At 37.7% G+C, this 22,948-nt stretch overlaps 1 protein-coding gene across 2 annotated transcripts in view; it reads right to left on the bottom strand.

The window, feature by feature from the left end:
- The window catches only part of LOC134215677 (protein spaetzle 5), a 59,680-nt gene that overhangs the window by 16,518 nt on the left and 20,214 nt on the right, over positions 1 to 22,948 (bottom strand). Inside the window, exons 1-5 of one of the 2 annotated variants that reach the window (XM_062694812.1) lie at positions 3,970 to 4,058; positions 3,374 to 3,621; positions 3,116 to 3,306; positions 1,749 to 2,461; positions 1,602 to 1,665 (exon numbers count right to left, since the gene is read on the bottom strand). In XM_062694812.1, the coding sequence (XP_062550796.1) occupies positions 1,602 to 1,665; positions 1,749 to 2,461; positions 3,116 to 3,306; positions 3,374 to 3,409 (1,004 nt within the window). In that variant the 5' untranslated portion in view covers positions 3,410 to 3,621; positions 3,970 to 4,058. Of the gene's footprint in view, positions 1 to 1,601; positions 1,666 to 1,748; positions 2,462 to 3,115; positions 3,307 to 3,373; positions 3,622 to 3,969; positions 4,059 to 22,948 lie in introns of those variants that run through there. The other variant, XM_062694811.1, reaches the window with a different exon arrangement.

Below are 22,948 nucleotides of genomic sequence, written 5' to 3'. Positions count from 1 at the left end.
ACATTTTTACTTCTGACTTACCTGATTTACTACCAGGGTGTCACAAATCCTTGTTTGCAGATGACACAGGCCTTTCAGCCAAAGGGCAAAGCCTTCGTGTCATTTGTAGTAGATTGCAAAAAAGTTTGGATATTTTCTCCACTTACTTGCGAAAATGGAAAATTTCCCCGAATGCTCCAAAAACTCAGCTTATAATTTTCCCACATAAATCGAGAGCTTCTTATTTGAAACCTTCTAGCAGACATATTGTCACTATGAATGGGGTTCCAATTAATTGGTCTAGTGAAGCTAAATATTTAGGACTTCTGCTGGATCAAAAATTAACTTTTAAGTCACATTAAAGGCATTCAAGCCAAATGTAACAAATATATTAAGTGTCAATAACTCTTATAAACAGAAAATCAAAACTTTGTCTTAAAAACAAACTTTTGATTTACAAACAAATTTTTAGACCAGCCATGTTGTATGCTGTTCCAATATGGACTAGTTGCTGCAATACCAGAAAAAAGGCACTCCAGAGGATTCGAAATAAAATTTTGAAAATGATTCTGAAGTTGCCTCCGTGGTATAGTTCAAATGAACTTCATAGAATTTCTAATATCGAAATATTTCAACAAATGTCCAACAAAATAATTTCCAATTTTAGACAAAAATCGTAGCAATCTTCTATTGCAACGATTAACTCCTTGTACCCTTAGTATAAATTAGGTTAAGTTTAGTTTATATTGAAAACATTGTAATTCCTACATGGTTCAATTCAACCAGAGGAAAAATCCTAACTGCCAGAGGCAATCGAAATGTATTGATCATAACCAAAAATGTAACATAGCAAATAAGGATGATAGTGTTAAGAAAACACGGAACACCTAGTCTAAGAGATGAATGCATGTGTTAGAGAATTAGCAAATAAAATAATTTAAAAAAAACGATTTTTTTTATATTTTCCTGAACAAAAAAATCGTTTTTTTTTTAGAATACGTATTTTTGAACAAGGATTCAGAATATGTAAAAATCTCATTTTGACCAAAAATGTTACATATGCAGTTTCTCAAACAATTTGTTCTAGCCTGTCTGTATGTCTGTTATTTTGTAGTAGCAATTAGGCCAAATTTACTGAATTTCGAGGCTTTTCGCGGAAATAATTAAATTTCGCGGCAATCGAAATCGCGATTATCGCGAAATACAGAAAGAACTAAGACTGAGATACAAAATAGGAAAAAGACGAGTCTGGGATTGACCCACAACCTCCGGCTTATAAGGCAGAAGCGGTAGCCACTATACCACCGAACTTATATCAGATTAATTGTTCAAACCAAATGTTTCTTCCAGTACTACCTGTGGTGGTTGTTGGAGGGTATAACCCTCCTTGCTTGCTGTGCGTTTTTTTATTTTTTGAGAAATTATTCAGAATAATCGAATAACATCAAATTAGTTAATTCTCGAAACACATACTGTACATACATACAAGTTGATCAATCAACCAGATTGTTCGTTCAGCCAAATCACTGAATATTCTTCCATAAATATATGAAGATAAAAAACAAACGTACATAAATGCAATGATCAAGTGTCCAGTGCTTGCGTTTTATAATTCTACTTACGTGCATATCTCCGCTTTTACTAGCTGACGCGACTTCTCATGATTTACAACGTACATCCAATTGCCTGGTAGCACAACAAACGATATAAAACTATTTCAGTCGCATGAATCAAACAATAAAAAAAGTAGATAAGGCAACTTGATTTACCTTTGGTATTAAGAGCTGCCTGCGGTGTCACAAACATCTCACGCGTCTGGCAGAGCGCCGTGCGTCCTTCGGTGACCTGGCGCTTCTGTCGCGATCGCCCGACTGCCTCATGATACTCGGTCTCGTTCAGCAACCTGAAGGGCGACGGTTGCACTTCCAGCTCTGGCGGCAGCTTGAAAGGGGACGGCGCAGGAACTGGGCCAGCCACCCGATGGTAACTGAACCCACGGGCCGGATTCTGCTTTTCACTGAGATCACGTGCGAATCGTCGCAACCATTCGGCAGGGCTGAATTGCGTCACTGGCTGGGGATAGTAATAGCCACCGCTGCTGGGCAAGCTGGGCGTGTGGCTGTTTTGATTCAACGGGGGCCTCACGTACGTGAGATAATTAAACGAGTACTGCGGTTTTGGGATGTAGATGGGTTGCGGTTCAGGCAGGGGCGGTGGTTTTTGGTCATAGGTCACGGTGTTGTCATTCTGTTGGAAGAACTGCTGCTGCTGTTTGGGTAGGTCATAACCATAACCTTGGTATGAGGGCTTGGAAGGTGGCCCGTAACTGTCGCTGGTAGACATTGAGGGGCCATAAAAATGGTGATAATGATGGTGATGGTGCTCCTCTTCCCATTCACGATTCATGTTAAAGTCAACGCGGTCTTCATTGACGAGGATCCGTTGAAAGCCCATTCGCTCAACTAGTTGTTGAATCAATTGGCTACAATGTTAAAAAATAATGATATTCGGCTTGAGATTAGTGGACAGTTATAGAGGAGTGTGAGGTTAAATAGAGAAACTACTATATATTGACTTTAAGTAGAATTATTACAGGTTGACCTGGTATGTCTAAAATTTATTGATAAGTGAAGCTATTCGAGAACACATTGAAATCATGTAATTGTGTATATTTAAAACTAATGCTGGAGCAAAACTATTCCTTTGAAGATAATAAATGACTGGTCATTACATACATGGTAGATTAAAGTACATACCTAAGTAAGCTAATCAGATTGGTTATATTCTATTTTGCCTTACAATCTCCTACTATATAGGTTGCGGAATGAATCCAAATAAACATAACTTCACCACAGACAATCAGACATAACTGTGAGAGATTTTTCATAGTTAATCCATCTAACGGTACATTTGAATATTCTTTAGATGGTAAGGTCATTTTTGAACGATATTTTTCAACAATTTTTTTACAGAGTTATGTCTATTTGTCTGTTACTACACAATATGATACTGACTTTTTACGACAAATCCGAATCGACTAGTAGTGACATTCGTTTCATGTGTATGATTCATCGAAATTTCGTCAACATCTGAATGAGAACCATGACGCAGCAGAAACTCTAAAAAATATACTCACATAGGATATTCGGAGTTCTTCTCACAAAATGTCTTCCCCGGGGAGGCACACATGGGAGTGATTCCGGGTGGAGCCGGAACAAAGGTGCACGGCACCTGTCCGTACAGACCGCAGGCTTTCTGCGGTTGAGCTTTGGGCTGTTGCTGCTGCTGCTGTTGGGAGGATGCCGATATCATCTGAAGCACGCATAGCTGTGTTTGGAATATATAAACTACAATTAACCCATTTATCTGTCAATCAGAAGTTGTATCAGCTTACGATAGCAACCGTTTTTCTGCTATTGTCGGCAATCATTTTGCTTTGCTCGCGTGCCTGTCTCGCGTGCCAGTTCGACCAGATTTTTTTGGAGATAAGCTATCCCAGTCGGTGTTGTTTGGATTGATGAGATTATAAATTCATGGATTTGCAATCAATGATCGATAATCACCACAAATGAATAGCCTAACGAGTCGCATCAACTACAGATGATAATAACTATTCAATGTGGCTCGATAAAACCTCGAACACTGTAATAGAGAAGATAATTATCAAATTGTTAATTAAACACAAAAACATCATATGCAAAGCTAAACATCATATGTAGCTGAGGTTATTATTTTCTAAGTATGTCGTATTGAGTTCTTATTGTGAAGTTAGTTTCCATTATTATGCTTAAAATGCTTAAAACTTTCAATTCATAGCAGTTTCTGAGATATTAAGAGGGGAAACATTTCTCGTTTTTGGTGTTCTCGTCCCATCCTTGGCTCATTGTGACTTCCAACGACTATCGCAACAATTTCTTTTTACATTTCATTGAATTTTAAAATCATCTCGCTGCGTAGGATAGCACTAATTTATTCATAACACATATGTACCTTTATTGTAAATTTCCCAAGCAAAACAGCCATGACAGTTCTTTCCGTTGAACGGAGAATGAGCTATAAAAATAATACATCATCGTTTATTTTGTCTGTATCATGATACCGGCTCCTGAGATTCCAGAAGCTGTCGGTTTTACCCACTCAATCCATATTCTAAATCCGTCGACGTTGGTAGGTCACTTCTCATAAAGTAGCACCTGATAGATTCGTGCTCATTATGGCAAAAGATATTGACACGATCGCTAAGCACCAAACAGTTCGACTCTCTTACGAGAGCTCATTCATGAACTCAGTTCGAAGTTTCAACATTCAAGTGGTAATTATCCAGTTTGTTTGTAATCGTCCAATAGATGTCCCGCAACTACAACACTAGAATCGTTAATGAAGCGCTCGTTTCTATTCGGTGATCCAGTCTACATATTTAGTGCGCAGTGGTACGCTCACACAACATGCTACCGCTTTATTGAAGTTTTTTTAGTTGAATAACCGAACCCTACTGGAGCAGAAAAGTATGCATTTGCAACGCTCTTACGCTCAACACTGGGACAGATACCTATTTTTGTCGGACAAAACCTTCAATACCCCTGAGTCCGGATACAATTTCTAGTGGTTTGCAGTCTCAGATACTACAGCTTTAACTTTCCTTATTGATTATTGTTCTCATCAAGATAAGTTTCAAATAATCAGCGTAGGCCAATAGGTCAGCAAAGCTACTTTAATTCTTATAATTGTAATTAAAAACGAAAAATTTTCCATAAAGAAACCAAAGATTTTTGAGATATTATTTAAAATTTTGTTTGGGTAATGTTTTAGTTCACTTAACTCAAACTATTAAAAACAAAATTATTGAACACATATATTTTCATTTTCCTACCTCTGAACTGTTGGTTTGATGCACTGCTCGGTAGGGTGGCTCAAATTAGTATGGGAAAAACTTTGTTCATTTTTTTTGATGGGCCGCCCTCTTATTCGGTTCTATTTGATGCCCTGATGCTCTGGACAAAATTTCAGCTAAATCGGTCAACGTTTGGGCAGTGCTAAACTCGTTGGAAGTTATATGCAAAAATGTATGCAGAAACATCCAAAAACAGTAAATTGCAGCTGGACTACACAACTTACGATGAAGAACTATGATACTCATTCAGATCTTGGAGAATTTAATACAGAATGTTATGCAGAAAACCGCGAGAAGATTCGAGTTTGCCCGGCTAAGTTATTAGCATTTCTCTGCAGTGGGGTTTGAGCGAATTTCGTTTCTTTTACCTTTGAAAAGAAATAAATTCACCCCTACAACACTCCGGTAAAATGCTAATATCTTTGCGTAATAAACTCTAATCTTCTCGCGGTTTTCAGCATAACATTCTGTATTTTATTTAACTGAATGAGTATCATGGTTCTTGATCGTAAATTGTGCCGTCCAACTGCAAATCACTGTTTTGGGATGTTTCTGCATACATTTTTCCATATAAACTTCCAACGAGTTTAGCACTGCCCAAACGTTGACCGATTTGGCTGAAATTTTGTCCAGAGCATCAGGGCATCAAATAGAACCGAATAAGAGGGCGGCCCATCAAAAAATTTGAAAAAATGTTTTTTGAGCCACCCTACTGCTCGGTTGTTACTAGCAGATTCATCTGTTTTCACAACATTGTTTTCCACTCAATTTGTAGCAAAAACAAATGAATCCTTTTGAAATTCACAACACAAAAAGCATATCACATTTTTACTATAAACATATTTATATATTATGCAACGCGTTTAGTTTGATATAGATTTAATTCTAACAACGTCTTAAATATCCTTGTCCGTATTCCAAACTGTTTACATGGCTTGCAGTATCATCAAGGGTTGCCGACCTAGATTTTTATATATGCACGAGCGAAAAGTGCTGCGTACAATACTCGGAGGGAAGCTAGAAAATGGTGTGTGGCGCAAACGCATGAATCATGAGCTGTGTCAAGTATACAAAGAAGAAAATATTGTGAATCGTATAAAATACGGCAGACTTCAGTGGGCTGGTTACTTAGTGCGAATGTCGGAAGAAATAATAGCGAAAACAATATTCAATTGAGAACCAGAGGGAGACCGGTGACTTCGTGGAAGGCCACGAACAGGGCTCTACATTACGGGTGGGAAGATGTGTAGTTGTGTTGGTAATCCGAGCTCGGTGAATTTTGTACTCACCCAGTGAACACGCTGGCTGCACGCGGTTTCTTATGGTATATATCGGGTGGCTCAAACGGCCGAGTTTTGAGAGTGTTGAAAAACTTTCCGTCAACGAAATTGAAGTATTGCATCAAGATTTTTCTCATAAAGTACTAAGAATCAGCTGTTGTTTATTTGAAGTAACACAATTTGAAAATTTTCAACATTTTGCTCAAGGGATTGGTTACTTCAAAAATAAACGGAACAGTACTGATTCAGTTTCTTTATGGCAATACTTCAATTTCGATGAATTTTTTCTTTGTTTTGCAACAGCCACCAACACTCTCAAAACTCGTGAACATTTTGAGCCACCCGATATATACCGAACAAGTTCACTGGGTGCATTATATATCAGGTGAGCTCGGATTACCAACACAACTACACATCTTCCCACCCGTAATGTAGAGCCCTGCACGCGGTGGAATCGGACTGGGGGACAGTGAACGCTCGGGGAAACTGGAGGAACATTGCCCAAGACCGACGATTATGGAGCTCTACAATACGCCAGGCATGTGTGTATCGACGCTGTAGCCAACCAGGTATCCAGGTAGGTACACGAGAGTAATAGCGTGCGTATTTTATGTAAGAAAAAGTATTATTGAAATAGGTACAAGCATAGGATTAACCGTTTTTGAATGTTATTGAAATAGGTGCGTGTCGGTGATAATGTTTCTAAAATGCTGTAACAATTTCATTTTTGAAGTCGGTAAATTGTTTTCGATTAAAAATTATGTGAGCTCAATTAATGTAATTCATGTGCACATTGCCTTATTGTTATTGATATAGGAACAGCTACCCTAGTTCGCGCGGGTCGATTTTATTGTACTGTGCGGTCGAAATGGCAACCAATTAGTGCCTGTTTTGTCGTGTTTATGCTCAGTGGGCAGATAGTTCGCGCGGTCGAGTGAGTAAATAATTGGTGCGCGATCGGACGTGTTTTATGTAGGACGCAGAACATTCTTGAAATCCGAGTTTATGGTTTTGTTTTTAACGTTCGGTGAATAAGTGTGCAATTGAACGTGTTTTGTATATGAAAGGAGACATTTGCAAGATTCGGGCTACTTTGTTCTGCTGTGGACGGAACGTAAGTAAATTAATGAATATAATTTAATACTTTTTCACCATATACTATTATTGACAAACACTCTATATTGAGCTCCCTATTATTCATCTTACCCACTAACACAAATTTTCATTCCCGAGACATGTATGAAGGTAGTATGGGCTCCCTGCATCTTCACTAGTAGATGTTGAACTAACACTTCTTTCCTTCCTTCCGTGATTGTAAGGATTTGGCCAGGTATACAACTGCTACTTTATAAGAAAAGGTACTAATCCCAAGTACTAATTTGCGACAATATACAATGGTTTTGTCTCTGCTCAATTGAGCATTGTTTAGCAACCAACAATTTATAAAATCACATATGCTATGCTAAAAAATGTATTCTTTGGAAAATTTTGTACATAATTGTTTATTGCTAATATTGATTTATTAATATACTTTTTTTTTATTTTCAATGGAAAAGTTTGATTACTTTATGGGATTTTTTCTTTTTTTAACTGCAATTTTTAATGTTCAATAGACCTGTGCACCGCCGACGATTCTCTCACGCCGCCGCCGTCAAAAATGTATTGGCGCGCCGCCGTATGAAAATTGCCCACTCCGCCGAATATTTTTTACCACATTGATGGCATTTTCAATGTTAAGTCTAGATTTATTTGTTGCTCCTGTCGGAAATACATATTTTAAACCAAAATAACATAACAATTATCTTCTTTTGAATTTTGCATCTACATTTACTACATTTAGAATTTCTACAGAATATCTTTTAAGAATTTTTTCGCAAATTTCTCCTGCAATCCCATCGGCAAATTCACACGAAATTTATTCAAGAATTCGAACAAAAAAAAATTCTGAATTTCAAGCTAGGATTACCTTTGTGAATTCGGTTTTGCTTATCAAAATTTTTCATGAACTCCTTTGGACATTTCCTCAATGTCGTGAATTCTTCACGAAAGAGATATTTCCTGGCCCAGAGGTGAGCCAGCCTAGGGCTTCAAGCATCTTGAATCTATCTTCTATATATATAAAAACCAATCTATGTATGTATGTATGTTCGCTAACTACTTCTTGGCCGATTACAACCAAATTTGGTACACACTTTCTCTATCCTCAGGAGAAGTTAACAAAGGGGGTGGGATGGTCATTTGGAAAAGGGAGAGGGGTGGTGGGAGGGGTTTTGTTTAGAAAACGAACAATTCTGTGTAACTTTCAACACAAATAATTTTGTACACATATTCACCAAGAGGAGCCGATCATATGGAAGGGTAATTTGGGAAAGAGGGGAGGGGTCTGGAGGGAGGGGTATTGTTCACAAAACGGGCAATTCAGTGTAACTTCTGAACCCCAGGACCGATTTCAACCAAAATTGGTACACATTCCTTATCTTAATGAGAAAATAACAAAGGGGTGGGATGATCATTGAGAAAAGGGGGAGGGGAAAGGAAGAGGGATTGTCTCTAGAAAACGAGCAATTCAGTCTAACTCCTAACCCCCAGAACCGATTTCAACCAAATTTAGTGCACACATTCTCTATCCGAAGCAGAAGATAACAAAGGAGGAAGGAAGGTCATTGGAGAAAGGGGGGAGTTATGGAGGGAAGGGTTGTAGTTAGAAAATGAGCAATTCAGTGTAACTCTCAACCCCCAGGATCAATTCCAACGGTTTAGGGTCATTTGGCCGAATGCCGTTTGGCCGAATGTCGTTTGGCCGAATGCCATTTGGCAGAATGGGTCATTTGGCCGAAAGGGTCATTTGGCCGAAAGGGTCATTTGGCCGAAAGGGTCATTTGGCCGAACGCGATTTGGCCGAATGGTTAAAATTTGTTTCCTTATTAAGTGAAGTGAAAAGAAAGATGTTGGATGAAGGATGAAGGATGAAGGAAGAAGGAAGCAGGAAGAAGGAAGAAGGAAGAAGGAAAAAAGAAGAAGGAAGAAGGAGGAACAAAGGAGGAAGGTGGAAGAAAGAAGAAGGGAGGAGGAAGAAGGAATAAAGAAGAAGGAAAAAAGAAGAAGGAAGAAGGAGGAAGAAAGGTGGAAGAAGGAGAAGGGAGGAGGAAGAGGGAAAAAAGAAGAAGGAAAACAGAAGAAGGAAGAAGAAAGAAAGAAGAAGGAAGAAGGAGGAAGGAAGAAGGAAGAAGGAAGAAAAGAATAAATAAGAAGGAAGAAGAAAGAAGGAAGAACGAAGAAGGATGAAAGAAGAAGGAAAAAGGAAGGAAGAAGAATGAAGAAGGAGGAAGAAAGAAAGAAGAAATAATGAAGAAGGAAGAAGGAAAAAGGAAGAACGAAGAAGGAAGTAGGAAGAAGGAAGAAGACGTAAGAAGAGAGAAGGAAGAGGGATCAACGGAGAAAGAAGAAAGAAGGAAGATGGAAGAAGGAACAAAGAAGACGGAAGAAGAGAGAAGGAAGAAAGAAGTAGGAAGAATGAAGAATAAAGAAGGAAGAAGGGAAAGGAAGAAAGAAGAAGACGGAAGGAAGAAGGAAGAAGGGAGAAAGGAAGAAGGAAGAAGGAAGAAGGAAAAAGGAAGAAGGAAGAAGAAAGAAGAAAAAAGGAAGAAGGAAGCAGGAAGAAGGAAGAAAGAAGAAGGAGGAAGAAAGAAGGAAGAAAGAAGAATGAAGAAGGAGGAAGAAAGAAGGAAGAAGGAATAAGGAAGAAGGAAAAAGAAAGAAGAACGAAGAAAGTAGGAAGAAAGAAGAAGGAAGAAGGAAGAAGGAAGAAAGAAGAAAGAAGAAGTAAGAAGTAGGGAGAAAGAAGGAAGAAGGAAGGGAAAAGAAGTAGAAAGAAGGAATAATTCCACAATTTTCACTTCTCACTTCTCGCTCCTCAATTCTCACTTCTTATTACTCACTTTTCTTTACTCACAATCTAAGGATTTTTTTCAACAATTCGGCCAAACGGCATTCGGCCAAATGACCCGTTCGTCCAAACGGCATTCGGCCAAATGGCCCGACACCATTCCAACCAGATTTGATACACATATTCTATTTTTGAAAGATGTTTATTGAAAAGATAGAAGGGCCAAAGCAATATATAAAAATACATTGATACAGGGGTACTATTCGATGCGTTGTAGATTTACCTAAGGAGACGCCGATAGAGGGGTTAGGGATGCTCTTTGGAAAAGAGGAAGGGTGTGGAGGGAAGAGTATTGTTTAGTTATCGACCAACTCAATCCTTCTTCAATATCATGGTTTGCCCAGTGAAAAGCAATGATTAATGTGTTTCCTTCTGGATGGTAAATGTGACCCCTTCTTTAAAAATAGACGTTTGCCCGGAATAAGGCATCGGTGGATATTTTTCCTATTTTTATAAATAGACGTTTGTGGTTATGGGTTTGATCCCAAAATCAGTCAATGTTTACAAATGAAATCGGCCTTTTAATCAAAAGATGAAGCATTAATAAGAAAACACAATTATCATGTTGACCAATTGGTTTATTTATTTTCCAAATGTGAAAAATCTGCGAATCAAACTGGCAATTCCGAGCAAGGCCGGGTACATACAGTAAGTAAAAAGAATATCCCGGAACAGTTCCTTGAGGACTTTTCTAGAAATATCCAGGGATATGACGAGATATTGCTGGAAGAGTTCATTAATGAATGTTTTTCTGAATGAGGATATTCTTGCAGGTATGCAGCTATGAGAATTCTTGGAGAATTTCCAAAGAGTTCTCTGAAGAAAAAGCGGAAGAATTTCAGGAGCAACTTCCTTATTATGTCGGAGAAGTTTTCTAGGTTTAGTCCTGTAGGTTTTTCTGGATGAATTCTTGAAGAAATTCTATAGAAGTTTCCGTGAGAATTGCCCGGAATCACGTCAATGATTTCCAGAGTTGTGTGAGTGACGATTTTGAATTGGGAATGAATTTTCATGAATTCCGGGGGAGCTCATGACAGAACTTCCGGAAGAGTTCTTGGAGGATTTTCCCAAAGAATTCTTGGAGGAACTTCCGGGGGAATTCTTGGAGGAACCTCCCAAGGCGTTCTTAAAGGAACTTCCGGAAGAATTACTGGAACAACTTCCGGAGGAATTTATGGAGTAACGTTTAAGATTTTGGCTTTCAGACTTTTGGATCAAAAACTAGGTTTAATGAATATTGATCCAAAAAGACTGAAAGCCTAAATCTCAAACGTCGCTGTTTCAATCGAAGCAATTCAGAAAGTTCACGGAGGAACTTCCGGAGGAATTTTCGGCGGCTTTAAAACAAGACCATGCTGAGGGTCGCTGAGTTCGATTCCCGTTGCCGTTCTAGGTAATTTTCGATTTGGAAACTGTCTTAACTTCCCTGGGCGTATAAGTATCATCATGTTAGCCTCATGATATACGAATGCAAAAATGGTAACTTGTGGAAGTACTCAATGAATACTAAGCAGCGAGACGGCAATGCCCCAGTGGGGGGGGGGGGATATAATGCCAATTAGAAGAAGAAGAAGAAGAAGAAGAAGACAAGCTCAATCCATATCCAATCCACATAAAATCCAAAATCTAAAACCAATCGTAATCCAATCCGAATCCAAACCAAATCCTATCCACTAAAAAGCTCAAAATAATTTTCTTAACAAATCCTATTCAAACCCGATCCAAATTCCATCCAAATCCAATTGAAACTCTAATTCAAACTTTATACAAATCTTTTCCAAATCCAATTCAAACCATTCAATCCATATTTATCCCAAATACAATCCTATTCCAAATTCAATCCAAACCAAATCCACATTCGAGTCCAAAACCAACCAAAATCTAATCCAAATTCAATTCAAAATCAACCAAAATCTAATACAAACCCAATCGGAAACCATTCGAACTCTAATCCAGAATCAATCCAAAACCGATCCAAAATCACAATCCAATCGAAAATCCTAATCCATTTTAAGCCCAATCCACATTCAATCGAAATTAATATCTGACCAAAATTTAATCCAAATCCAATCCAAAACCAATCCAAACCAAACTAAATCAATTCCAAATTCAATTGAAATCCAACTCAAACCCAATCTAAATCGAAGCCAAATCGGATCCAAAAGCAAATACAATCTTGTCCCAAATATATTCAAATTCAATACAAATTCAAATCAAATCCAACCCAAATCTAACTCAAATCCAATTCAAATCTTATCCAAATCTAATCAAAAGCCAATAACCCAAATATAATTCAAATCCCATTCGAATCTTATCCAAAACCAACCCAAATCTTATCTAAATCTAATCCACTTTCAACCAAAATCCAATTCAAACTCAACCAAAATCCAATTCAAAACCAATCCTAAACTAACCCAGATCTAATCCTAATTCAATCTAAAATCAACCAAAAGTTAATCAAAACCCAATCAGAAACCAATCACAATCTAATCCGAATACAATCGATCCCAATCCACATGCAATTGAAATTGATATCTGACCAAAATTTAATCCGAGTCCAATCCAAAACCAATCCAAACCAAATCCAAATCTAATCCGAATCTAATCTAAATCAAATCAAAATTCAATCAGAATCCAGCCCAAATCCAATCTAAATCAAAGCCAAATCGGATCCAAAAGCAATCCTAATACAATCCAAATACAATCCCATTCCATATAAATTCAAATCCAATCCAAATTCAAATCAAATCCAACCCAAATCTAACTCAAATCCAATCCAAACCTTATCCAAATCTAATAAAACCAACCCAAATATAATCCAAATCCCATTCGAAATGTATTCAAATTCAAACCAAAACCAATCTATAAATAATCCGAATTCCATTTAAAACAACTCCATATCAAATCTAAATTGAATTCTAAACCTAATCCGAATCCAATCGAAATCCAAATATTATTAAGTTCAATGCAAATCTAATCCAAATTTAATCTAAAATCAACCCACATTCAATCCAAACTCACCCCAAATCCAATCCGAAACCAATCCCAAACCATCCCAAATTTGTTCCAAATCCAAATCCTGTCTAAAATTGATTCAGAATCAATCCCAATCCAATCCAAAATCAGCCAATATGAAATCCAAATGCAATTCATATTCAATCTAAATCAAATCCAAATTCAACTTAACTCTAATCCAAATCCAATTCCAGTTCAAATCCAATCCAAATTCAATTAAAATCCAATCCTATCTAAATCCAAATACAATCCAAAACTAATCTAAATCCAAATACAATTCAACTTCAATCCATTTCATTTCCATTTCAAATTCGAATCCAATTTATATTCAATCGATATCCAATCCAAATCAAATCCAAATGCAACTCAATCCAATTCAAATCCAAACTAAATCCAAATCAAAATCCAATCCAAAACCAAATACAAATCCAATCCAAGTCCTAACCTAATCCGAATCCATTTCAAATTCAAATCCAAATTCAACCAAATCTAATCCAAATCCAATTCAGTCTAGTCCAAATCCAAGCCAAATCGAATACAAATATTATACAAATCCAATCCAAATTCAATCCAAAATCATTCCAAATCCATTCCACGTCCGATCTAAAACGAATAAAAATACAATCCAATCCAAATAAAACACAAATCAAATTAAAATTCCATCTAAATTCCAGTCTAAATCCAATTAATCCAATCAAAAATCAACCCAAATCTAACCCCAATTCATTCCAAATCCAACACAAACCTATTCAAAATGCAATCCAAATCAAATCCAAATTCAATCCAAATCTAATCCAAATCCCGTTCAATTCCAATCCAAATCCAATACAAATTTAATCCAAAATCAATCAAAATGCAATCCAAATCCAATCAAAATCATATCTAACTAGAATTTAAATTCAATCCACATTCAAATTTAAACTAAATCAAATCCAAAACCAACCCAAATCCAATTCAATCCATTCATCCAATTCAAATTCAATCGAAATCCAATCCCATCCAAATGCAAATGCAATCCAAATCAATCTAAATTCTAATGCAATTCAAATCCAATCTAATCACCTAATTCAAATTCAAATCCAACATCAAAATCCAATCCAAAACCAAATACAAATCCAATCCAAGTCCAATTCTAATCAAAATCCAATTCAAATCCAAATAATATTCAAATCCGAATCAAATCCAAATCCAGTAAAAAATCCTAATCCAAGACCAAATGGCCGGGGCTCTGCCAAATCGCACCAAGCGCCAACGAAAAATTTCCTATTTTTCAGCCCAAACTTTTGATTCTTCTTCTTCTCATTGGCATTACATCCCCACACTGGGACAGAGCCGCCTCGCAGCTTAGTGTTCATTAAGCACTTCCACAGTTATTAACTGCATTCGTATATCATGAGGCTAACACGATGATACTTTTATGCCCAGGGAAGTCGAGACAATTTCCAATCCGAAAATTGCCTAGACCGGCACCGGGAATCGAACCCAGCCCCCCTCAGCATGGTCTTGCTTTATAGCCACGCGTCTTACCGGACGACTAAGGAGAGCCCCGAAACTTTTGATTAACGGATTTAATTGATCACCAATCCTATCGGATATCCCTCAATCTCACCACTGAGGCTATCCTACAATAAATTTGCGTATGAATTGATATAAAATGATTTTTGTTTCGAAGAAACTTCATGCAGAAACATGCGAAGGAATTCCCGCAGGAACTTGCGGAGGAATTCCTGGAGGAACTTTCGGAGGAATTCCTGGAAGAATTTCTGGAGAGACTTCCGGAGGAATATCTATCTAGAGGAACTTCCGGAGGAATGGTGGATTTTACAGAGGAATTCAGGAGAATTTCTAATGGAAGAAATAAGCTCACGCAGACCCACACACGCCGCCGCTAGTTGAAAATGATCTATCACGCTAATTTAAAAACTTTTAATGTATTTTTGTTTCGAGGAAATTTTTATAGTGTTTATGGAATATTTTGCATTATTTAACGAAATTTTATCTTTATTTTTGCTGTTTCTTTAAAGACAATTTTCTAATTTTTGATGGAATATTTCTAATTCTTTATAGAATTTGTTTGCTGCTTTTATAAAATTGTTGCGGCACTTCTACTCATGACGTTGCAAATATGAAAGATAAAGTAAATGCAAAACTTTTCGGCTAAAACACATCAAACCTGTTAAACTCTTATCAATAGTAATAAATATTTTGACCAATGAAACCGTGAAAAGGCCACAGTGTAAATTGAAGCTCTTCGCAATACATCTTCAAGGTCAGCCGATTTAGCTTTGATACCCAAACGAAAGCACAGACTGTAATCGATTATAATCGGTTAATGAGGTTGTATCCAATTTTAATTGGCAATCGGGAATGAGCGTTGTTACAAGGTGCGAGCTGTTATATGATATGCAAAAAAAAACTTACAATGTGCTGTTAATAACTTGGCTATGAGTTGTTTAGCTACCGTCTAAATTTGAATGAAGAAGGTAATCTGGTCATAATGTTGGCGCATCGGCAGCTCGGATAGCCGCAGAGAACACAGCGCGGGTGGCGTGAGGCGTAAACATGTGAACAAAAAGTGAAACCGTCCGATTGAAGACCGATTATTGCGCGGCACCCGCCACAAGAGATAAAAATCCGGAAACCGCTTTGTATGTGTCCAATAAATCGTGAGAGGTTAACTTTTATTTCACTTGATATGGTCGTCGTCGTCGTTCGGGAATTTTGAAGAAGCGAAGAATTATATGAACATGCTCGGCATGGTTTTCGCGATCGTTGCACTCTCTCGCATGAATAGATAGTTCGTTTTATTATATTTCTCATCTCTTCATGGCAAAAGCATCCAACGTAAACAATCATCGTTTTAACTACTTCTGATTGAATTTATACAAACGTACTTGTTACCTAATATGTAGAAACATTAAATGCCATCCTTGCAATAGAATTGTAATGTTTTGCTGAAATGGGTTAATGTTTGAGTTTATATTCAGATTAGTTGTCATACCCAATTATAAGATTCGTGAGTTATGCTAAGTAAATGGAAGTCAATGTTTAGCTCCTTCGCGAAGTGTACGACAATCTACCCAATATAAAGTGTCCGCCCAGTTGTCAGTACACCCAAATCAGACTAATTCATATAGCCTGAATTGTAGCAGAGAGCGGTAGCTTCATCGAGAAGCAGTCTTTCAAACATACCATTGACAAACACTTTTGCATTCAAGTGGCTTTGGTTGCTAACCAGGAGTGGTTGAGAATGTAGAACTCATCCGGGAATACAATGTACTTGAAAATACCGCCATGCAAGTGGAAACAGCCCAAAACTTTCCTGATATTGAGAAAACAACTCAGTAGGATAGAAGTTCCGATAGTCGTGGGTGTTCCTATAGTTGCGATAGTACGGTTTTTAGAGAACTTAGAAATTAAACACAAAAGCCCACATCACCGATCAATTAGTTGACCTGTCAATACGATAGAGAAACAGAAATAGCATCGGAATTGCTTTGAAACTGCTTTTCAAATAGCTTTTATTGTCATCACCTTATTTTCTTGATTGGTGATTTTCATACTAGTTCTGGAGCTCCACCGCTCAATCCGAAATATAGTGGATCATTGTTATAAGACGGGTGTTTATCTGCTATTATTATCGATAAGATCGAATAACAACAAAACTAGAAGCAAAATATCCGCCTGAATCCGGATCTCAGAAATAATCGAATTGCAAAAAAGCTAGTTTAATCCACCTTACATTCATGGTACCGTTCTCATGAATTATAAAAAAGTAATGAAAAAAGTTCATTATAATAGCCAGAAATAGCCTTAGAAGATAGTCCCTTTATTCCCATTGATTAACCTGTTTTCCATTAATGGTCATGCATGACAGAAAAACCATGGATTTCACTGAACGAATAGATTTTAGTGCGATTATGTGCACTTGGTGTATGAGAAAGGCAAGAACAATAATCCGAATTTGCGTCAGTATAGCGAAAATCGTACGTGCATGAGAACATTTTTCCCGACATGAAGAATTTAATTGTCAAAAATTGCTATGGTTAGATAAATAGATGATAAACCTGGAGATCAGTGAACGGGAGCGCTACAGGGAGGAAGTATCTTATTTGCAACTTTGTAGCAAGCACGTGTAGACACCTGCTTACCGCGTATGAAGGAGATGGTATAAATACCGAATAATTGAACTCGTTTGTTCGTAGTTTAAAATAGACCCATATAAAAGAATTAATGCTCAAAGGTCGTCTTAGCCAGACGGCGCAAACATGTGACGTAGAGTTGGGATTCTTTTTACTTTAATATTCGCTGAGACCAGACTTTCTGTGGGTCATTTTGATGTTGGATGGATTTATGCTTCCGATTGTAGACCAATACGTCATCGACTGTAGTGTCTTATAATGGATGTTGAGCAAATGAAAAATAACCGCACGTCCCGTAGAAAGCTACAACGCAGATGTTAATTTCGTTTATCATAGCTTGAACAGCAAGGAACTCAGTACGCGATCCAATAGGGATTTCAGGATCGAGGGATACGAATGGGGCCAATAGGGGATGACGATTTTAGTTTTGTCTCAAATATATTGAATTTTCTCAAAATTGAACCTACAAAATTTCGAAATGAAAAGTGAAATGGAATCCAATTCTAATAATCTTTAAGGCTCTATAAACCGTAATAAATCCGTAATAATTTTGAACTAAATTCAATATTCCGGGGATATTTACGGATTTACCCTCCATCATAATATATTCATGGCATTTCCATATTAATATTTCACTCATCCGAACTACACGCTTAAAGTCATTCACACAATTTTGTGTTTCGATCACACAAAACGGGCCTAATCTGGAACAACACATTCTATGAGTAACTGCCATGTTACTCATTTTAGTGTAATTGACGGTTAACGATTTCCGATGAGTTCATTTCACACAGTGAGAGAGCGGACGAAAAACGGACCTAACCTCAATTATATGTTTTCATTTAAATTGAAAATTATCACAACATTTTTATACTATTTCAGAGGAGTCCCCATTTGTTTCGATATGACCAAACTAAAGTGTGATGCTTATAGTCGCACATTTTAGTTGTATCGTATCGAAACATGACGAAAATCCTCAGAAAAAGTAATTTTCGTTGCGATGCATGCCGGACGCAACCGCCATCATGGCGATCAAAATGGACTTGACAGTTCGAAGCAAAGTTTCTTACACATATTAAAAGAATAAAAGACATTACACAGCGACTGTGCATGTCTTACACATAATTTCACACAGATTGCTATTCTCCCGTGTCATCATCGTCATGTGTGAAAATTATTCATGCGATGTGTAATTTACTTTAAACGTGTAGCAATTACTGAGGAATTGCTGGAAAAACGATGAAAAGTGCGTTTTTCCAAGGCCGATATTAGTATGTTCATCGAACGCATACTAACGTTCAAACGTTCGGATCAAACACATACACACTCACTTGATTTTTTCCCATTGTTTCCTTGATTTTATCACTTCTAAAACATATTCACTAACTGAGTTTCACATTTTTCTTCAATCTTGACTACCAATTAATTCACTTCACGTCCAAAAACTGTCGAAAACTGCTTTCCAAAAATCGAAGTGAGAGACAAATTTGACGACCGTATTGTGAGTGCAATAAAATGCGGAAGACTCAAATTCACTAGCGCGATAAATGAAATAGTAAGTACAAAATCTACGCGATGCAACTTCATTCAATCCTTACAATTCAAAAGTATACCTACGCCAGTCAACATGCAAACAAAGATGTGCATTAGGGTGGCTCAAATTAGTATGGGAAAAACTTTGTTCAATTTTTTGATGGGCCGCCCTCTTATTCGGTTCTATTTGATGCCCTGATGCTCTGGACAAAATTTCAGCCAAATCTGTCAACGTTTGGGCGGTGCTAAACTCGTTGGAAGTTTATATGGAAAAATGTATGCAGAAACATCCAATAACAGTAAATTGCAGCTGGACTACACAACTTACAATGAAAAACTATGATATTCATTCAGATCTTGGAGAATTTAATACAGAATGTTATGCAGAAAACCGCGAGAAGATTCGAGTTTGCCCGGCTAAGTTATTAGCATTTCTCTGCAGTGGGGTTTGAGCAAATTTCGTTTCTTTTACCTTTGAAAAGAAATAAATTCACCCCTACAACACTCCAGTAAAATGCTAATATCTTTGCGTAATAAACTCTAATCTTCTCGCGGTTTTCAGCATAACATTCTGTATTTTATTCTACAAGAACTGAATGAGTATCATGATTCTTGATCTTAAATTGTGCCGTCCAACTGCAAATCACTGTTTTTGGATGTTTCTGCATACATTTTTCCATATAAACTTCCAACGAGTTTAGCACTGCCCAAACGTTGACCGATTTGGCTGAAATTTTGTCCAGAGCATCAGGGCATCAAATAGAACCGAATAAGAGGGCGGCCCAGCAAAAAATTTAAAAAAGTGTATTTTGAGCCACCCTAATGTGCATACACAAGAAAATAATCATCTCTTCACCGTTGCCAGATTTATTTATTGGAAAAAAACATTGCTGTTTGTCGGATTGAACAAAAAAACAAAAAATAAATATTTAAACATGTTATGTAAGCTTGGGGGCCCTCCTTAGCCGTGCGGTAAGACGCGCGGCTACAAAGCAAGACCATGCTGAGGGTGGCTGGGTTCGATTCCCGGTGCCGGTCTAGGCAATTTTCGGTTTGGAAATGGTCTCGACTTCCCTGGGCATAAAAGTATCATCGTATTAGCTTCATGATATACGAATGCAAAAATGGTAACTTGGCTTAGAAACCTCGTACTTAATAACTGTGGAAGTGCTTAATAAACACTAAGCTGCGAGGCTCTGTCCCAGTATGGGGATGTAATGCCAAGAAGAAGAATAAGAATGTAAGCTTTTATTACATTCTAAGTGGTGTATAAAAAAATTTAAACCGATAAATACCCATATATTTGATACACCGTGAACATGTGTTATGGTATAAAATAAACAATTCGTCAAGTCTGGCAACATTATGCATCAGCTGGCATATTTTTAACACCCCATTTCCACCCACCCCTGTTGTAAACAAAATACATTTATCACTGCTGCACTTTTCCGTTCCAATTGCATAACTATTACAAACAAGTGATACAGTCATTAATTTTCATTGTGATGGAGTCTTGAGCCTTAAGGTCACTCCTGACGGAATTCAAGTTTCAAAGTGCTCGCGTTTTCGGGGGCACACCACTCGATACGGAAGCAACGCACATCTGTCATTTTTGTTGATTTAGTTTTGCTGCGTCGCGTGAAAAAATAAAAATGACAGTTGTGTGTTGCTTCCGTATCCAGTGGTGTGCCCCCGAAAACGCGAGCACTTTAAAAGTTGGGTTCCGTCAGGAGTGACCTTAAGGGGCATTGATGAATTTTCGGCGGAAAATTTTTGTTTTATTTTTAAAAATTAAAATGTTTAGTCAAGTGCATAGTATGCATCGGCCAAAAGTTTGGGTTCACCCTTTTTTCAGTATAAATATACATTGAAGAAAGTAAGATTCCAAACAAAACATCAAGAACTGTACTTCAGACAATATTCGGCTAAAATTGAATTAAATCGTATATCAGGAGAGTGAGCCCAAACTTTTGGCCAATGGGCTTAAGTAAACATTTTGATTTTTTTAAATAAAACCAAAATTTTCCGCCGAAGAATCATCAATGCCCCTCAAAGATGATTAAAGTTGGGTTCCATTTCACTTTTCATTTCAAAATTTTGTGGGCAAAATTTTAAGAAAAATCAAAACATAAATATAAGAAAAAATATTATCTTAATGTTATATTTTAGCACATAAAAAATTGGAAATTGAAATTGGAATGACCGAAATCGGATGGGAGACGGCGAAAACACGACCAAAAACTTTTGCTTATTGACGTAGAACTTACGTCTCTCTTCACTATACCGGGTGTCATTTCAATATTTCTAAATCGACCGCGTTACGCTATGTTGAAAGATTTTGAATGATAATAGCGTTTGTCCCAGTGAACGGATCTCTTCGGAAAACCCCTTAATCGAAAGATCTTAAGTATGCCTTTCATATTCATACTTGATATGACCCGAAAAACTTGTTTCAATAGGCCTAAAACTGTTTTCGAAGCAAAACATTGACTGCACAGAAACCTATAAATATGCGGGTGCCGCTTGTTCCTCGCGTCATTTGTTCGCTTGATTCTGATGGGTGCAGACGCTAGCGGATAAGCTGCAACTGCGCACCAAAATAAGCCATAAAAGAGGGTGACGCAATTTTTCCTTCTCATTCTGTTCAGAACTTCCAAAGGGATATTTTTCTTTCAACTGGGACAAGCAAAGCCACAGCAGGATGGATTCGACAGCACAGCAACTTTTCGCAAAACAGCATCGTCCGCATCATCCGCTTTTCGGCCCGGCAGCGCCGAGGCCACCATCATCCAAAGCATGCCAGTACAGCCGCAGAAAATGTTCCAGAAGCAGCCCATTCTACAGACCCGACACCGCAGCAATGCCGAGGAGATACCGGCAGCAGCAGCAGAGTCGAGTCGAAACTAGCCGGCATCAATGAATAGCTAAGGCCGACCGGCATCAGTGTTGAGCCGAGACCGGCCGGCATTGGTATCGAGCCGAAACAAGTTGAAGAAAATCAAGAGGAAGAACTGCAATGTTCTTAAAGAAATCGCGATATTGTGTGTGTTTTGGTTTCGAGTAAAGAAACCCCCTCGGTCAACCAGTTCCCCGAAAGGAGTTAATTTTCGGACCTTATCAGGGCCAAGAAAGATAATGATAATGCTCGCAATTGGTCACCGGTTCATCGGTCGGCAGTTCGTATCCCGCTGGTTCCATCTAGAGAAACAACACACGTCGGCACATATCTACACTGCATGAAGACAGCTTTGGTTTCGCGCTCCACCCGGAGCACCCAACATTAGTTTTACAATCCACTGCAACATGACGCAACAGATGGACATAGAAAATGTTTATTTTCAAAGCATACGGTTCTTCTGAGAGCCATTGATAGACTTACTAAAGAGTTCTTAAAAATTCTAAAATACTCTAGAGATAAAATGTTATACGCGAATAGCAGATTTTCAAGATTTTTTCATAACCGTTTCATAACAAGAACTCTGACTTATGTATTATGAAATAAATCACAAAAAATTCCACTATTAGATGAAAAATCGATTGAGAGCTTTTCTTTTTGAGATATTTTTTCCTATATTGCTCATGAAAATTGTTATAATAATGTTTGGGCTGTTATCGCCGATTTGTTATACAAATTAGGTGACGTGAGAGATTTGGATATATTATACATCTTCAAAGGCATGGTCAAGTCAAGTTCTACGTCCACTTCGCGGTTATGTCACAGACATTACCCACTGTTCGTTTTTGAACATTACAAATCAGCACAGCTTCACACTGATCGTAGTATGCTGTGGTAGCTGTTGGACGTGGAAAAAATCCTCCCGTCAAATCTATATTCAAATCTCCCAAAAATATGGAATAAAAAAGCTAGAAAATATTCGATATTAGTTCGATATTTCTTGGCCAGAGTCATCTCACCGTCAGCAATGGATACTATAGCAGTTTCGTCATCTTTAACTAAGAACTCGGTAGCAGCAGTTGGCAGCAAATCCGGAAGCAGTTCCCAGTCCTCCCATCGGATGGGAACAGAATAAAAGCCTTAGTACAGCAACCAACAAGACATCGCGGGACCATTATTGGCAGCTTCCGGTGCTACCCCGGCAACTGACCTGAGACACAGAAGAATCGGTGGAGTCGACAGAATCACACTTCAACATACAGTGAG

Source organism: Armigeres subalbatus, chromosome 2 (genome assembly GCF_024139115.2).
Source record: "Armigeres subalbatus isolate Guangzhou_Male chromosome 2, GZ_Asu_2, whole genome shotgun sequence".
Classification (NCBI taxonomy): Eukaryota; Metazoa; Arthropoda; class Insecta; order Diptera; family Culicidae; genus Armigeres; species Armigeres subalbatus.
The sequence above is the reverse complement of the archived record's forward strand: the minus strand, read 5'-3'. Positions and strand labels throughout refer to the sequence as shown.